Source organism: Grus americana, chromosome 29 (assembly GCF_028858705.1).
Source record: "Grus americana isolate bGruAme1 chromosome 29, bGruAme1.mat, whole genome shotgun sequence".
Classification (NCBI taxonomy): Eukaryota; Metazoa; Chordata; class Aves; order Gruiformes; family Gruidae; genus Grus; species Grus americana.
Window position 1 is genome coordinate 2432227 of NC_072880.1, and position 17414 is coordinate 2449640.

A 17414-nucleotide genomic window follows, 5' to 3' on the forward strand; every position below is an offset into this window, starting at 1 on the left:
TCCCCTGGTGCGGTTTGCAGGTCTCTTACTGCACAACGGAGCGCGCCAATTTATTTAATAACATTTTGCCTCCCAACCGGACTTGTTATTCTTCACGTCCTGTTTTCAGCGGCCAGGTCCGACGGAGCACCCCAAAGGTGGCCGCAGGCCAATGCCAGATGGCACGGTGCTGGTAGCCGCGGGAGAGCTTTGTCGTGCCCTTTGAATCAAGACTCATGCTCGTTCTCCTCCCGAACGGCCTCCTTGCAGGGCTGTCAGGACAGCCCGGCGCTCACACTTAGGCGCTGTTTTCACCAGTTTAACTCAGGTCTCTGATACTCGGAGTACAATTTGCCTCGGGATTGTGTTTGGGGTTTTATCAAGGGATTTACATGCCAAAAGATTTACCGTTAGGTGCCTCGAGGGAGTTTTAAAAGTGGATGGAGACAATGCCGTGCTCCCACTGAAATCCCATTTAAGAGTCGATATCACGCCTTCGCCATACACCTCCCGTGTGCCAAGGCACTGGGGGAAGACTCCCCGCCGTCGCATACAAGTTTTTAAACTAAAGCGGCTGCCTGCCATCGTTGTGACACGGTGGGTACCCACTGTACGGTCTGATGATGTCATACTTGTTTTCACCCTTCGCATCGCTCGCCATGCGAATGAACATCCCTGGCCGTTGTGCCTGGGTGCCGGGGGAGTCACCGTGTTGCTGCACCAGGTAAAGCACCGGCGCACACGTCCCCGGGAGGAGGAATTTAGCTCAAATTGAAATCCTCGGGCGGTTTTGGAAAACACAAGGGGCGTAGCTGGTTGAACGAGCCTGTAGTATGAGAGTGACTCACGTTTGTAAAGGATGCGACCAGCGATTCAGATCTGGAAACATCCAACAATATATCTGGAAGGAAGGGAGATAGGAGGGAGTCCAGCTCCGATTTCCGTCCTTGCAACAGGCAGTCACACTCCCAGCGATGGAATGACCCCCCGGACGTGGCTCACACTGGATTTACAGGGCTGAGGAAGGTGCTGGGAGGGTTGTGGCCTCCCTGAGCCACGTTTGCACCGGTGTGGCACGTGAAATTGTCTGTACCCTGTCCCCGTCCCTGGTTGTCCTGTGATTTGCGTTCATGGTTACCACAGTAAATGTGGCCTTGTGCCCACAGACGCAGTGAAATCAGTGGATCTCGCATACCGGAATAGCTAATGGAAGAATTTAGTCTTTTATTAGCTGCTAATTAACTCAGTGCATCGTTTAACAACCTTTGTGTAGACTGTATTCTGGGATGATTTGTTTTCCCAGTTTGTATTTTTTTATTGTGGTTGCAGGATATATCCAAAGTAGCTAATAAATAACACCGCAGGAACAAGCAACTTACAGCCCAGAGCTGGGAGCAACCACCTGGCCGCGAGCAGGAAAGACGGAACCAGAAATATTTAAATTATAACATTACAAAACAACAGCGATCGCTTCTTTAGTACCTTCGAGTCCGTGGAAGGCTGTGATTTTCCTGCTGTGAGCATCGTCAAGCGACTTCGGTCCCGGCGCTTGGTGCTGTACATCGGGAGATGTCCCAACAGCCCCTGCCGTGCTCCAGGACTCCTCCGTGCTACACAAAGTCACCCAAAATTTACCGTAAGCAGGGGAGGAGGTGGAAAAGTGGGAGCCCCGGGTCGGTGCACCCTCCTTTGCAGGGGGAACGTGAGCCTGGGGCTGAGCTCCCGTGCCACATTTCACTATCTTTTTCTCCAAGGGAGCAGGGAACAACGGACTCGCAGGGAATTGCCAATATCGCGGCTTTGAATTTTGTTACAGGGAGCATAAAAATATCATTGTTTTTTTAAACGAGGGGGGGAGGGTATAGGAGGGAGGGAAAGGACCTTGAAAATGTGGGCAAAATGAAAAGAGAACCTCTCTCTAAAGTGATGTTTATGTCCTCCTGCTTGCTGTCCTCAAACATCCAATTTGCTCTGTTCAGCCCTGATGTTGCAGTTTTGCTCCCCTGTGATGTGTCGATTCATAATAAACAGTTACCAAAATATCTTCTTGCTGCAAAAGCAGAACAACAAACGCTCTCAGTTTATTTATGTATTTAACACCCCCTCCTCCCCCCGCGTGATTTTGCCTCTGGATATCAAGTGGGAAACTGCTGCTTAGAAGATGAATTGAGTTTAATTAGGACATGGGTTTTTTCTTGTCTCTGAAGATAATTACAGCACTATTGTCTGGGAAAAGGGGTCTGCTTGATGGGAGAATCTACCCCTCTGGGGGTTTCCCCTCTAAGGGAAAACTCAGCTCTCCTCTCCTTGCAAGACTCTGGCAGGGTCCGGTGGCTCAGGTTGGCAGCAAGATCCGAGAGTCGCCTGCTGCGGAGTGACTCGCTCAAGGCTCTGCCCCATTCCCAACAACTTAAAATTGGGAAATAGAGGAGAGAGAGTGGCTCCTGTCCAGAGGACACTCAACAGGGATGTAATTCTGAGCGGGTCAGGCTGCATCCGCATCCTGATGAAGTACCTTAAATCTCACAGGGGCTTCCAGCATGGCAGAACCAGAATCGGAGCCAGAGACGGAGACAAAACCTATCCCTGGCCGATGACCTGCAGGAGGAGATCTCAGACCTCATCTGGACGTCAGGTTGGCTTAGGCTAGACGTGAGCTAGGCTGTAGGCAAACAAATTTGGGCCACTGGGAACTTGGGGTCAAGAGCAAGTCTGAGCTTAGACAACAGTAATAAGAGTTGGCGGAAGGGCCGGGAGTAAAGATCTCCGGAGATGCAGTCCAGAGCTCTGGCCGCTCCTGGCGTAGTACTTCCCATGTGAAGCAAACTCCCCTGAGATGAGGCACCTTTACACCAGCCGAACTTCAGAGCACATTCAAGACTGTGCTGGTACCAGTCTAACCAGTATAAACCTCCTGCTAAACCACTGCACCTCCTGCGTGCCCACCTGATGGCCATTCTCAGTGACTCTCCTTTCACTGAGGCTTTAAAGCAGTTGCAAATTCAGCATCTCCTGCTGAGCTGATGTAAAGTAGCCTCCAAGTACCAGAGAAACAGGCCTTTATTTCCCCTGCAGTTTATTTCAGTTATAGACAGGTTTGGAAGTTTGTTTTGTTTTTCCTTAAATGAAATGCCTCATCTATGTGTTCCTACTGCAATGTGTTTTCCCTTTTCTGCCATGAGTTCCCTCCCAGAGGTCCAGTTTTATTTAACATCTCTAATTTAATGATGTGGAAGGGGGAGGAAACCAGCCTGCTAATGAAAAATTGCAGAGAGCAGCTCGAGACTGAAAAGACAACACAGGAGAGGGAGGCCAGGAACCAGAGTGGGATATAAGGTGGGTCTTGGCCTGGGAAATGGCAGATTAATGATCCCCGGGGCAGGTAGGGGCTGTGGGGAGTGGTAAGATGGTAAATACGCGTCTGGTGAGGTTGGAGTTCACCCGGAGCTTCGCAGCTCATGCGGGGCTAGCTCATCCTGCAGCGCGGGGGCAAACGAGGTGGCAGCATTCACTGGAGCTGAGAGGAGAAAAACCGACACAACAACATCTGCCTGGCTCTGTCAGCTGGCACACAGCCTGAGAAACATGCTTCTCGACAGGGGTTTTATGCCCTGATTTACCCCTCTGGGATTGCTCCAGCATTGCTGCCTCTGTGCAGAGTTTCAGCAGAGCGAAGAAGCCCCCGGGCCACACCGATGCTGACTTGGGACACGATCCAGGTTCTCTCCTTGATGCTGCGTCCTCACCGTCGCTCCGCCGGGACACCGGTCCACAGCACAGGGATCCACGTCCCTGCAGATCCTCACCACATCCCTCAGGCACGGCTTGCCCCATCTGGCTGGAGGAATCTGCTCCTTGCCTGATGATGGCTGCGTGCTTTTTCCAACACGGAGAAGAGCTGTCAGGAAGGGAGATTGCTAGCCACTGGCCCCCCGGCCACTACAGGGCTTTACTCTCTCCCACATTGCTCCACATCAAGACTTATTTGCGATGCTAAGATAATTCGCAAGGATTTAAGAGCTCATTTCATTTGATCTGGCTTGTTAATTCCCAAGTCAATCGCTGATTAAAAGCCACGTGTCAGAGAATCTGGAAACTCGCTTGCAGATTTCTCAGTAGGACCCTTCGCAGAACCGTGGGGATTGCAGGGTCCTGGCACCGACACGGTTACGCCGAGGTTGCAGGCTGCCGTCAGCCACGTAGGAGAGAGCAGGCAAGGAAGCAGGGGCAGTTGGGGGGGTCTCAGGTCCTGCAGTGCTCACAAGCACCCCCCTGTCCCTCCCAAGGCTTCCCCCAGGGACAAATTTACTGGGTAGAGCTAAGGGGACTTTTGCCCCTCACTTAGTATCAGTATCGCTTGTGATAGCCAGGAAAGGAAAAAAGAAAGGAAAAGCTGGAAACGCAAAGGATCTTTTTTTATTTCACATCTCTCAAAACCTTTTGATATTTTCTAAATGAAAAGTTTCTCCAGAGTTTCGATACTGAAAAAAACAACCACCCCGCCCCCCAACAATTCAGCAAAACACAGTTGCAAAGCATTTCAACGCTACCACGCTTGCATTTTTTCTCTGAAAAAGCAGCTTTGGTGCAAAAACTCCACTTAGCTCCAGCCTCATCCAGTTTCAGCATCCTGCGGAGGAATCGCCTCCCCTCGTAAACTCTGATCATCATCGCATCCCCCGCGTAACAGCAACTTGCACTTTGTATTCCAGCACTTGGGTACGGCAGACAGCAAGGGCCATTATTCCATCTGTATTCTACTGTTATTATTGAAGCTGTGGCCGAAAGAAGAAATTACAAGGCTCTTCCCATTTTGCAAGGAGCCCAGCAATTGCCCAATAAATCTCCATCCGCAGAAGTATTAGTCACCCGTGCCAAGGAAAGAAGCAAGGGTTTGAATGACTGAAACTCTCCCATTTTGCTTCTGTGAGCGCAGGAACAATACAAGCCGAGCCACAAAAAGCCGTGGCTCAGCAGAGTGATAAAGGAACCAGCCTCGCAAAGAGTCTTCCCACCTCCTAGCAAGGGTCCTGCTGTTTCCTTTTCAGCTCAGTGATTTTTTTCCATGAGAAAATGCCCTGGGAAACTGCTTCTTCAGTGTGGAGGGACTTTTGTTCATGATGCCCTGCACCAGATTTATCATACGCCTTTCCTTCCAGACGGGAAAACAGAATCTTCCTAAGACGTCAGAGGAAGGCCCCTGGGAGCCGCTTCTCTTCCCCCCCCCCCCCATCCAGTAAGTTACATGACCTCCAGAAAAAAAATTAACACCCCCCACATATACTGTGGGCTAAAATTATCTTGAGTGTGATCTGTGCATCCACTGGCAGGGCAGAAAGCTGTGAAAGAAAAGACACGGCAAAATCCAGTGGCTGAAAATCGAAGCTGGTCCAATTTTAGCTACAGTGTGGACTTAAAAAAGAAATCCAGGGAGGATAGGCAGTCTGGGGATATGTGTTTTTAAACAAAGGCTGGGTACAGCGTTAACGTGCATTTTAGCTCAAGCAGAGTTATAAATGAGGTGGAGAAACTACTGAGTAAAGTTCTCTGGCTTACGTGGCCCAGGGTGTGTTTAGAGCTTTGAATGAACCAAAAGCTCCAATTCCCTGTTCGTTACTAAAGCGCACTCATTTTCTACCAGAGCAAAACCCTTACAGGTGCCTGGAAACGGGATTGCTGCAGGCTCAGCAGAGGCGAGCTGCTGTTACAGCCAGGACCCGAGGCAGCACAGAAAATACCCGGGGTGCTGAGCCTGGGGTGCGCAGGGTGCCAGTCTCCTCTATGACACCAGCCCAGGAATCGTTCTTGACAACCCTGAAAGCCCAATTTGGCCTCATTTCTGAGGAAGGATTCACTTTCCCTGCAGGAAAGCAGCGGGATTCCAAGCAGGAGGAGGAGGAGGCTGAGGCGAGATACAAGGTTTGAATGCGACTGGAAAAAACCACCCCAAAAGCCAGCATCGTGCCCCTTTCTCTCCAATTTGTTACCTGCTCTGGTTTAAAAAGCTCTGGTTCTTTACCACAACGCTGATTAAAAGGGAACCAGCCAACCTTACACGATATCAGCTCTGGCTGAGCCTTTGCGGCACTGTGATCCTGCAAGCCTTCACGACGTGAAGTGCATGGGAAGCAAGGGAAATAACGACTGTGCAGGGGCAGGGACGGTTCCTGAGGACTTTGTGTCAGGCTTGGTCCAAAACCTTCAGCGTTTGCATTCGCCAGTCAGCAAAAATGCGTATTAAGGAGGTTGCAAAAGGCAACGGGCTGGAGATGGGTTTCACTTCAAAAAGGTTGATGTAACATCGTAGGAGTCTCTTAATCCACCATTTAATCCAGTACCAGGAGCACAACCTTTTACGATACACTTAGGAACCTGAGCTGCCTGAGAAGGTTGGAGCCCGCCGGTTAAATAAACCAAAGGTACCTCTGTCTCCTGCCTCTGCAACAGCGTCAGCCCCACCTTGGAACTCCTCCGCCCTGCAGCGCTGCAGGGAGGGAGAGGAGCAAAACGTGTCAGCTTCCTCGATGTGAGGATGAAGGCGATGGACTGGAAACTGTGCCCGTACCCATCCCTTCTGAAACAATGCCTGAAATCCCGAGTCAGAAAGGAAACGCTCCCTAATGCTGTGGCGTGGGAACTCTGCCCCGTTATTTTCAGACGAGAGCCCCGGAGTAGCTCCCCAGCGCACATACCGTCCATCCTTCAGCACTGCAGGGACATTTTTGGATGGACGGGCGCCCAGGCTCAGAGTGACCTTGCTTCAGGGAATTAAGCCAGAGAAATGAGTGTGAATTCAAGTACTTTCCATCCACAGCTGCTCTGCAGAGCTCTCGGGGAGCTGGAGGTTCAGTCTTATTTAATTATGGGAAAGCAAGAGATAAGGGAAAGACTTGCTCATCAGTAGCGGACATTCACAGAAGCCAGGCATCCAGTCTGCTGATGTCTGTTTTGACTCTTAACCTGTGCTGCTTTTCACACTTCCTCTACCTAAAACAAAAGGAAACTGGGAAAAAAAAAAAAAAGTCCTTTTGAAGGTGCGTAGAGCGAGCACTTTCTGAGCTAGCTCCCACGCCTAGGAGGATGCCAACCACCCTCCCCTGCTCCCAGGTCTGCTCCACAATTCCAATTCGCTGGTTTCTTTACGAATCCAACACGTTTTATTACTGCCAGAATGATTTTTATTGGTACAAAGAAATCACGATGCTTTTCCAGTTCATAACTGGGAGAAAAAACGAGGGGCATGGAGTTGTGTTTGTTGCTTAAGGTAAACAGAAGTTAATAAAGGAGATTAAGAATGTAATTATACCTCAGTGGCATGACGAAAGGGATATTAGGAATCATTTAATAGACAAGAGGTTCAGTCAAAATGGGTTATTTAATAGGACTCCAAATATACAGACAACTGAGCAGAGCAGAGGGCTTCTAGTGCCCATCAGCTTCACCTTCCAGAAACGCACGCAAAAGTCTGGGCCGGGATCGTTAGACACTCATTAGGGGACTCATGCCACGTGTTCTGACAAATCAGCTAAGAGCACAGCTTTCCCGCAGCCCGGCAGAGCTGCAGAGACCCGGTGCTTCTGTAGCGACCCTTTTCCCAGGCTCTCCTGCAGGTTACAGTTCCCGTTACGCAGCCACATCCCGTTCGGAGCCGTGGTTGCGAGAAGGGGCACGTCCTGCTTCATCGGGGCAGACGCCAACGCCAGCAATCGCTGCCCAGATGCTTCTCGTGCCCGTTACGGTTCCTGGGATTACGGATGGGGAAAACTACGGCAGCAGCACGGTGCAGGAACGCCCAGTTCTGCTCCAAAGCCGTACGGTCAGTTCGTGGAAGCTCCGGATGGGCGAGACGGGGGTTTCTCCGAGATTCACCGTCTGCTGCTTGACCTTGGTGTAACCTGGGAGCTCTCAGTGCTTCGGCCGCGGAACCCCGAAGTTGTAACTTCCTCGAGAAAGCTGCCAAGCAAAGTGAAGGTTAGCAGAGACAAGGGCCAACTTTTCACTCATGCAGATAGAAAGTAACCACACAGCTTGGCCTCGAGCCTTTGAACAAACCCAACAAGCACTCTACAACCTCAGAGCTACAAACCCATCTGTTTTCTCCCTTGGTGTCACCGGGGACAGTCACTCCTTCGTACATGGTACGGTGGCAAAGAGAAGAGGACCTGCCCACAACAGGATGTAATCCAAGGAAAAAAAAACCCACCCAGAGGAGGGATCCTGGTCCCGATGTGATGATGGTCCTTCCCCTCGTCAAGCTGAGGTCAAACCCGGCAGCTCCCCCCAAGGAGGACGTGTCAGGGACTGATGGGGACGTGTCAGGGACCGAAGGGGCACGTGACAGAGACACTCAGATGAGGACTCATCTCCTCCAACGTAAAAGCAGCATCTCGAGAGCTGACATCGGGGCTAACCATTCCGCCCTGCAGTCGGTGGACAGATCACCCTCAGACTGACCCACTCCTCCAGCTGCTTGTAAGGGAAATGTCCTCAGACGAGGACAGCCACAGTTTAGGAGACGCTAATCCAAGAGGAAATAAGCCTTGGAGAACGCTCCCGTTTTCCAGCGACAGATCCTCGCACCAGCCAGGATGAATTCAATGAGGGAGAACAAAGTGCAAAGCTACGGGACTGCAATCACCTGCCCTGGGGATCAAAATCTGGAGCACTGAAACCTGGGGCACCCAACATTGGATCACCAAGTGAACATCTTCATCCATTCATCCTTAAATGTTCCATCCTGTCTGGGAGGTCTCTCACTTCTCCCCGTGCCATGAACATTAAGGCTTTCAAAACACGAGCAGCCGTTCCTCGTAGGCTCGGCTCGGCATCTGGACGGCGCTGGCAGCCCCACGTGCCTTTCGGTAACAAAGCCAGGAAGGCCGGCGCTCCGGCTTGTTTTTCTGCTCACTCTCAGTCTTCCTGTGCGGATGATAAGGCAGGAAAAGGCAGGGTGGAAACCTCCTGCTGAGGCATCCTTGACATTTCACAGCCAGGGCTTTCCGGCAAAGACCCTCCCTCCTATTTCCAGCCTGTTTAGATCACGCTTAAATCTAAATAATGAGGCACATGGAAACCTCCGGGCACCGACCGCTCATTCAGCTGGATCTCAAGAAAGTTTTAGCCCAGTAAAATGCTTAAGCTCACACTCAGTTTCATCCCAGTCTCTCCTCTGGATGACTTTCCAAGGAAACTTAAGGGAATTTGGGGGCTAGACTCCAAGTAACTTGTTAATTTGAGACTTAGGAAGAAGTTTGCTCTATAAAGTCAAGTGAATGGCTCAACCGCACGCCAGAGCAATGGTTCCACGCAAAACCCAAAAGGCAACGTGTTCAGAGACACGTTTGAATAGGTGAGCTGCTTCTCAAGAAAAGAACTGTCAGGTGGAGATCAGCTGCCGGCTGATGGTGTTGGCCAACTGCAGAGGGAAAAAAAGGTCGAAGCAGGCAGCGAGCAGGCAGCAGTTAACGCAAATGTCTGGGAGGCAGGAGGGCTGGGCTCTGCTCTGGTTCAGATCTGGAGATCCTGAAATCGGAATTCCCAAGACCATTCAGCCCTAGCCCAAATCTGTTTCCACTTAAGCCCCGTTCCTTCTTTAGAAGCGGAGTTAGGCTAAGCACTTGATAGTTTGGAAAGTCCCGTTCTGGAATGCTTGTGGAGCGTCTTAAAGGCCTTGTATGGACACAGCTGAAGTCGCGATCACTGCAGAAGCGACTCGTTTGTCAGCAAAGAATTTCTGCTGCGTGCAGGACCAGGGTCGCGTGGTGCTGGGTTAGGTGGAAAGAAAGATGATTTCTACCTTGATGAGTCTGCGAAATGAATTTCACCCATTCTGTCACCAGGCAGTCTTCAAAGGCTGATTTTATCCCTGAAATATGCCACGGCGTTTCAGTTTCCAGGCTTAGACCTGTTGTGAGCACAGATTCATTTCTGATCTGGGTGGAAAAGCAAGCTGAGGAAGAGGGACACGTACGGAGTGGTGTTCGCTGGAGCTGCACCGAGGGCAGCTGCATCATGCCGGCACCCCAGCAGCCCCGGCCCTGCTTAAAGTGGAGCTTGATCCAGCAAAGCACGCCAGAGCAAGGAAGGCTAAACCTTGTTTAAACAGGTCTAAAAGTGGGTTAAGATTTGAGATTAATTCAATCCTTTCAAGAGGGAAAAATACCCCACCTTTGAAAGAATAATGCTTTAAAGCTCTTTGCGTTGTTTTTGTTTGATGATAGGCTTTTATACGCTTCTGTTCGGCACTCCTGCCTGCGAAACCCAAGCAGGAGCACAGCCTACAGAGCTGAGCGCTAGACTAGGCCCAAAGCTTGGAGCTAGTCCCAGTTTCACCAGCCAGCTCCTGCCCTTCCCTACTGCTCCCCACCTCCGTCCTTCAGGTACGCGGCCTTGTCGGGAGCATCCACCGACCCGACCGCCTTCTCCTGCGCAGCCGCTGTAGTACAAACACCAGAGCAAGGCACCTGCGAGTGAACCTTCACGTCGCATCCCTGTACGTCTGAAGCCAAAGGAGCCGTGACGACCGCCCACAAAACGAAGCTCTGGCCCACCGGCGTTACTTCATCGTGGTTTGGGAGGCAGCTGAATGCTGTGCAAAACCACAGCAACGCTCCCACGTTAAGATCTAATGAGGATATGTTACCAGGAAGATGGTTACTCTGGCAATGCGATCCAGTGCTACCAGTTTCTAGGTTGACTCATTCCTTCAATATGCTGATCAAGTTATCTGAACATTAATGCTTTAAAAAAAAAAAAAAAGAAGATAAAGAAATAAAAATCAGGGTATACCACGAATCCTACAAAAATGTGATTCCCCTAAGCCAGGTCTAAAATAGGTCTGCCTGCCCAGGTTGTGAATCATGAGGGTTTTTTTTTAAAAAAAAAAAAAAAAAATCACGACAAAATAAAATCTCATGCAAATGCCTGCACCAACGTCCAGATCTCAACACCGCAGCGTTTAGAAATACGCGTTCTGGGAGGGCAGCAGCCTGATTTCTAAGCGGTGTACAGGAACATCACTTGCACTATGGTCATTCAGCTCCGTGATTACAGCTAGAGAGCTGTCCCTCCTCCAGTTTTATTTTTAGGCATTAGAGTCAGGCAGACTGAGTTCTTAACAGAGAATGACTTGCTTTTTATTTTTAAAGGGGACTCCTGTTTACTTGCTATCCGGAGAGAAAGTCTGCGCGTGTGGAGAGGGAGATGCAGCAAGTGTGTCCGTACTTCAGGGAGGTCGGAGAAGCGGGTAGCACAGCCACCTCCGAGCATCTCCTGCGCAGAAGGTCTCCGCATCTGGCCTGCGGCTGATCTAAGAGCCAGACTCTCACCTGCAGCCGAGGGTGAGCTGGAACACAGCGAAACTGTTAATTCCCAAGACCCTGAGGATCCTGTGAGAAACAGGGCGAGGATCTAGCACAGCGGTCACAGCTACTCCAGCTCTGGCTGGGAATGCCTTCGACCGGAGCACGACTATTAAACCACAAAGAGAACTTGAACTGATCTCTCCGCTCTAATCCAAACCTTTCCTCCGCAGCAAGCCGGAACCGCGGCTGGTCCAAACGCTCCTCCCAGCGGCACCGGTATCCAGTGACCAGGCTCTGCCGGCTAAGCGTGCCGCAGCCGCGTTTGGCACAACCAGGCTCTGGCTGTAACTGGGTAAGTGGGTCAGGCTGGATATCCCCTCAGATTAGTCACAGCAGGTTTGTGCTTAACCTGTGCTCTGGATGAGTCAGCCCCACATGCCAGATGTTCCTCCTGGTCTCGGTCTTCCATTTTTAGCTGCTTATTGATCATTTTTTAACCCTTTCTCCCCCAAGCCCAGAAAAATTTCTTTGAAATCCATTTGCTCGCTGGACTGGTGGTAAAACTCTTGGCCAACAGCAAGGCATCAGCTCCCTCACATTGAATTTTCTTTAGGAAGCAGGGAAAACCAGAGCCACTTCTTTCCAGCTTTCAGCCCAGAGAAGGGGAGCAGTTAGGAGGCACTGCCAGCCGCGTTAGGCTCTCTGACTTCTTTCATTTAAAGTCCAGTAATTACGTTCTTGGCTTTTCTCTCCCTGCCCTAATGCCACAGCGAAGCTGCTGATTTTAAAAGCTCTTTGCATTTGGCATTTTGGTGTGAGGCCATGCCCCTCCGCAAACGTTAACTTCAGGAGTGGAGAGCAATTGAAAACCCACGGATTTAACTCCAGCACAGTTTTGCCCAAATTTATCTAGCTCCTGCAGGTAATTACAGAGGTTGCCATGGTCAGTGTTACTGAATGACACCAAGTCAAGAAAGACCTCTCACTTTCACCATAAATATAATTTAAACACATATTATTATGATTAATAATCCCCAGCCATCCAGCCTTTCCACTACAGCTCATTATATTGCAAGAAAAAAATAACAGATAGGAGTTTATCTTCGTTTATCAAGTGGTTTGACCCGTGGCACGGTGCAGACTGAGTCTGTAGAAAAAAAAATGCATGAAGTGGGCAGATGTGGCATTTCAATTCTCTGCAGGAAAACACATCCAGGAAAGCTTTTTTACCTTTTTGACAATCAAGTCATAATAGAAGTATTTTTAGTAGGGCTGCCAAAATTTTAAAAGTAACAGAGGCAGCCAAGCCGGTTTGATTAGAAAAACACTGAAAATTCCTTGACAACAGCAGATTTTTTTTTTTTTCCCACCCTGCCGGAGTTTCTCGGAGGATCTCAAAGCCTTACCAAATGCGTATCTGTATACCCTCCTAGACTTAACAGCGCGAGGCTTGCCTGTTAATGGGAACAGAGGAAAAAAAACGCAAAAGAATTTAGTAAACTGAGATGAGACAGATTTAAGGCCTCATCTGCAGCAAAACTGAGCGTGCACAATCAAAGAGATTTTCCGATCCTTGGATTTCTGCATTTCTCCGGCTTTTATCGCTTGACTTTTCAGCGCCCCTGCTGCTTTAATGCCTTTTTTTTTTTTCCCCTTACAACTCTTGGTTGCAGCCAGGAAGAGAAAACCCAAGCCACATTCCCAGCCTGACTGACCTGCCTGTGGGTAACGTCAGGAAAGAAGCCAAGGAATAGGTGAATAGATTTATCTGTTAGAGGAGGGAAGACAAGAAACACCATTTTTCTCATACCTTGTAAAACCGTCGGGATTTTTTCAAACAGGGGAATAAACAACAGTGCAGCCTATTAACTTCTGTAGCCTGATTTATTTATAAGGAATCCCTTACATGCCTCATTTCAGGATATGAGCGTTGTTATTAGATGCCTGCCCCTATTTTCCATCTATAATGGATATAAACCCATAAAAATCAAGAGGGAGAGATTCTTCTTGACGTGACTGCGTAGCATAAGGAAACTTGAAACAGGTACCTACTGCGCCCACTTGGAGACCCTCTTTGCAAACCCAGAACACTGTATTTTTCATCCCTATGCTATTTTGCACCCCCACACTTTAAAACACCTACTGTAAGTAGATGTTCACTGGACAATGCAGATGGTCTCTTAAACAGATAAGCTTCCCACAAATATACAGCTTTTAACAACATAACCAGCTCCAAAGGCTTGTTTGTCTCCTGCTTTGTGAAAAAAGCAGAATGGATATCCCTTAAGCCATCCCCCAACCCTATAAACACAGATGTTGATCACAATTTAAGTTGGGCTGGTAAGAACAATGAAAGCATGGGATTAGTGTGCTTACATGTGCCGCTCAGCGCATTAATGTAAAAATCTCCTTGTTTATTGTGACATATCAACCCTAATCCAGCAGAAATAAGCAACAGTTCATTAAAGGCAGGCCAGTGGATTACCGGAGGAGTTAGGACACAATAAAAATATAGGTTTCCTCATGTTAGATGCCTCAGTGAATTTGCTAAAATACCTGTGACTTAAAAGTTTTAATTTTTTATTATTATTAAGGCATCCTCTCATCTTATTCAAGCCACTAGGGAAAAGCAAATCATTTGGGGCAGGGTTATTTTTAGAACGGGACCCTTGGCAATCCTCATCCCGGAGTTTCCAGACAGGACCTTGTGGTAGTCAGCCCTTAAAAAAGCAACAGCCTTTTTCTTTTTCTTCCCCCCCCCCCGCCACTTCATTCTTTGAAATGCAAATTTTGATACAGTATCCTCATTTTTCAGTAAATAATTCAGAGACTGCGCCAAAACGTAGTCACGGTAGAAGCCCTAACTAGCTAACGTTACTCATTACAGCACAAATCTAAGTGGAGCCTGACGCTGTAGCTGCAAATCTCGAACTTGAGAGAGCAGAAGTGAGAGACAGTCCCCGCTCAGAGACCTTCTGGTGCGTACAGACAAAGGAGAAAGTTGCCCAACATCACCTGAGAGGTCAGCAGCAGAGCTGGGACAGCAACCTAAAGCTCAAACCATCGCCACACTGCTGCTTTTCCTTCCACTCAAAACGCTGCTGGTGAGTTTTCGCTGTCCCCCCCTCCCCAAGTGACAGTTTTTGCTCAATCTGCTACACCGACACCCACTTTTGGGGCAGGTCTCAACCTCCAATATGGCATGAAAAACTGTTCCATCCCAGAGATCTCCATATCGCTTACTCTGGTTTTTGTGCTTAGCGTGGCACGATGACAGTACCATCCAGGTTGGCAGCACAGATGCTGGTTAAAGTTTGATGCAGGCGTGTTGGTAGATGTCAAAATCAGCCTCAAAATGCACTGGTAGACAAAGAGCTTACAGCGGATGCCAGGCTGAATACGACCTAGGGGTTTTATGTCCTTGCAAGATGACAATTTATTTAACTTCTTTCTTTTTATCAGCTACTACGTCCGCTGGTCTCCTTTTCTTACTATTTCTAGGCTCAGCTAAACCAGGATTTAGTTCAAAGGCTACTCTGTAGAGCAGAAGGTTGAACAAGCTGGGTAATTTGGGCAGGAATTGGTCGATATGTGGGCTAATACAGACTTGCCTTTGTAACCCAGTTCATAAGAGCAATTTACTTCTGGGCTAGCATCAGTTCAGGAGCTTCCCAATCAGCTGACGTGGAAGCTAAAGGGCCAAATTTCAGAGCGGGCGCTGTGAATTCAGAAGGTTTGGGGATTTTTTTCTGAGCAAGTGATGATAGGAACCACTGGATTTCCTCACGAGAGAATTGTTACTGCTTTTGTGCAGGCAGCTTTGGAGCCTGAAGATCCCTTACGGGCATGAAAAGGAAGGGCAAAAGTGCAAGGGTTTTATAAATATCACGCTGGACTCTGATGCAGCAGCAGCGCACATATATGGTCTGAAAACCAAGGAGGTTTTTAGCCTGCTTGCTACGCTGGAGTCCACCTGTCAGTAACTGAGATCGACCAAGTGCCTGACAGCTGTATTTCTGACACAGTCGCCTGCGGTGTTGGCAACACCGTGTGTTTCCTGAACTCCAGGAGACTGCTGAGGCACCCGAAGCTGTTAGCTCTGAAAATCTCATCCCAAATGCCAAGAAGCATTAACTTTTCCTTCCCGTTGCAGGACTGGACTTTGCATTTCTACATGGTAACGCTGAAGCTCTCCTTGCACCCCAGCTCAGAGCGGGGCGCTCCCTCTAAGCTCAGAGCAGCTGCTGGACAACGCCAGGGACTCTCCCAGGACTTAGATTTCACCGCGCTTCCTGCTGCAACACATGGAGAGACGCAGGTCACCTGTCACATTCCTGCCGTTACCCTCTTTCCGATAACCGAATGGCTCCGGGGACAGAACGGACTCGGCAGTTAACGGTTGAACTTGATGATCTTAAAGGTCTTTTCCAACCAAAACGATTCTACGATTCTCTACCACCCCAGAGACGGTGAGCTAGGAAATCAATGACGCTCGGCGTGGTCAGCACTCCCTGGCGTTGCTCAGTTCCTGGAGGGATTAAGCTTTTACAAATGTCTGGCCTCCCAGGAAAGCAAACAGCTAAGGAAAGCTCCGCTCTCCAGGGAGAAATGCAAAAGACACAGCCAATACTCTGCAGGCTTGTGGGCGGCAGAGAGCCTGCTAGCAGCGTAATCATAGAACTCGGTTCTAATCATAGGAACAGTAACTTCACTGCTATCAAATGCAGTTGCTCCAGATTTCAACGGGAGCAATGAGACCACAGTCAGTTTTGAATTCCTGTGTGCTGCACTGGCTTCTCGTTCATATTAGGGTGTGTGGTGAATTATAAGCAGGAAAAGCTATTCACATCTACTTCCCTGCCCTTGAATTCACTAAAAAGCACATTAAACCTTCAGCTTGCTAATAAGTCCCTCAGCCATCATGAGCAGAGCTGGGCTCGGCCCATTTACACACATTTCTGTGTTTTACTGCGCGATGAAGATCCCTCAGGCGTCGCAAATTCACGCTCACGTCAGCAGTTTTGCGTACGCAGAATCCACAGGAAAGAAGACGGTTCTTACCTCTTTGTGTTGTGAATCGTGGTCCCACCTAGGACGATCCGGACCCCCGGGTTGGTGCGGTTAAGGTTATAGACAGTCAGAGCCTCTTCGTAAGTCGCCCCTCCAATGATGAACACGATGATATCTTGGGGCCTGCAATCAAGAGGCAAATGTTGAGATGGGATCAGAGAAACCACAGGGATAAATCCTGTGTCTCTCACGGGCGCTGAGGCAATGATCCCGATGATTTCTCATTTCTGTGATGCGCTGGGCTCAAGACTGACAACAATGTGTAGCTCATTAAATCGTTTTTAAAACATTGTCTCTCCTAAACATTTACACAACATGCTAACGGTCCTTAAAAGCCTCCTCAGCAACACCCACGCGCCGCATCCCTGTGGAGCTCCACCATGACACATACGCCGATGTTTAACGCGCGATCGAGACGCTGCTGCGGCTGTTAAATTAAGATCAATTCAGGAGTCAAACGAGGACAACAGCGGGGCTGCAGACCTCTCGGGTTTGGTTTGAAGGGCACGGAGCAGCCACAGTTTTGCTGGAACTACTGGGATTTGTGCATCACTTTACCTCTGAGGTTACATTCCCCAGCCAGCCTAGAAATAAATACGGGATTTTACAGAGAAGGAGCGTGAGAGGAAAGCGGGGGGGAAGGAGGGAAGTGCCTTCATCTGACAAAATACAAAACCAGCCACGTGCCCCGCACGTTCTGCTTTCAAAGGAAGGCTGCGCCTTCCTTCCGCCACCCTCCCCAATCACTTAAGTTTTGCACTCTCAGGGACAGCAGAACGCGCTCGCAACCCATAAATCAGCTCCGCTTCCATCTACAAGCCGAGAGAATGATTTCTGCAGAATCTACAGGGAAAAGGTGTGGATCACATCCTGTCAGTGACCCGCTCGACTCAGAGCAGCTGAGCCTTGATGCAATTAACTTTCTGTTGCAGCCTCAAAACTCATCTCCACTTTCCAAGCAGGTACTTCTGGTAGAATAGAGCTGCTTGCTGCAGCGGTGGGAGCAGCAGGTGTTCATCTGCTCGCTCTGTGCAAGCTCTGGATCAGTGACAAAGCAAATGG

The 17414-nt window shown here is 49.3% G+C and overlaps 1 protein-coding gene across 3 annotated transcripts in view; it reads right to left on the reverse strand.

The window, feature by feature from the left end:
- Window positions 1-1375: 1375 nt before the first annotated feature.
- VPS45 (vacuolar protein sorting 45 homolog) overlaps window positions 1376-17414 on the reverse strand; it is a 32644-nt gene continuing 16605 nt past the window's right edge. For 2 of the 3 annotated variants that reach the window (XM_054806335.1, XM_054806337.1), the window contains exons 14-15: window positions 16344-16475; window positions 7339-7932 (exon numbers count right to left, since the gene is read on the reverse strand). In XM_054806335.1, coding sequence (XP_054662310.1) covers window positions 7845-7932; window positions 16344-16475 — 220 coding nt within the window. In that variant the 3' untranslated portion in view covers window positions 7339-7844. Of the gene's footprint in view, window positions 2030-7338; window positions 7933-16343; window positions 16476-17414 lie in introns of those variants that run through there. The other variant, XM_054806336.1, reaches the window with a different exon arrangement.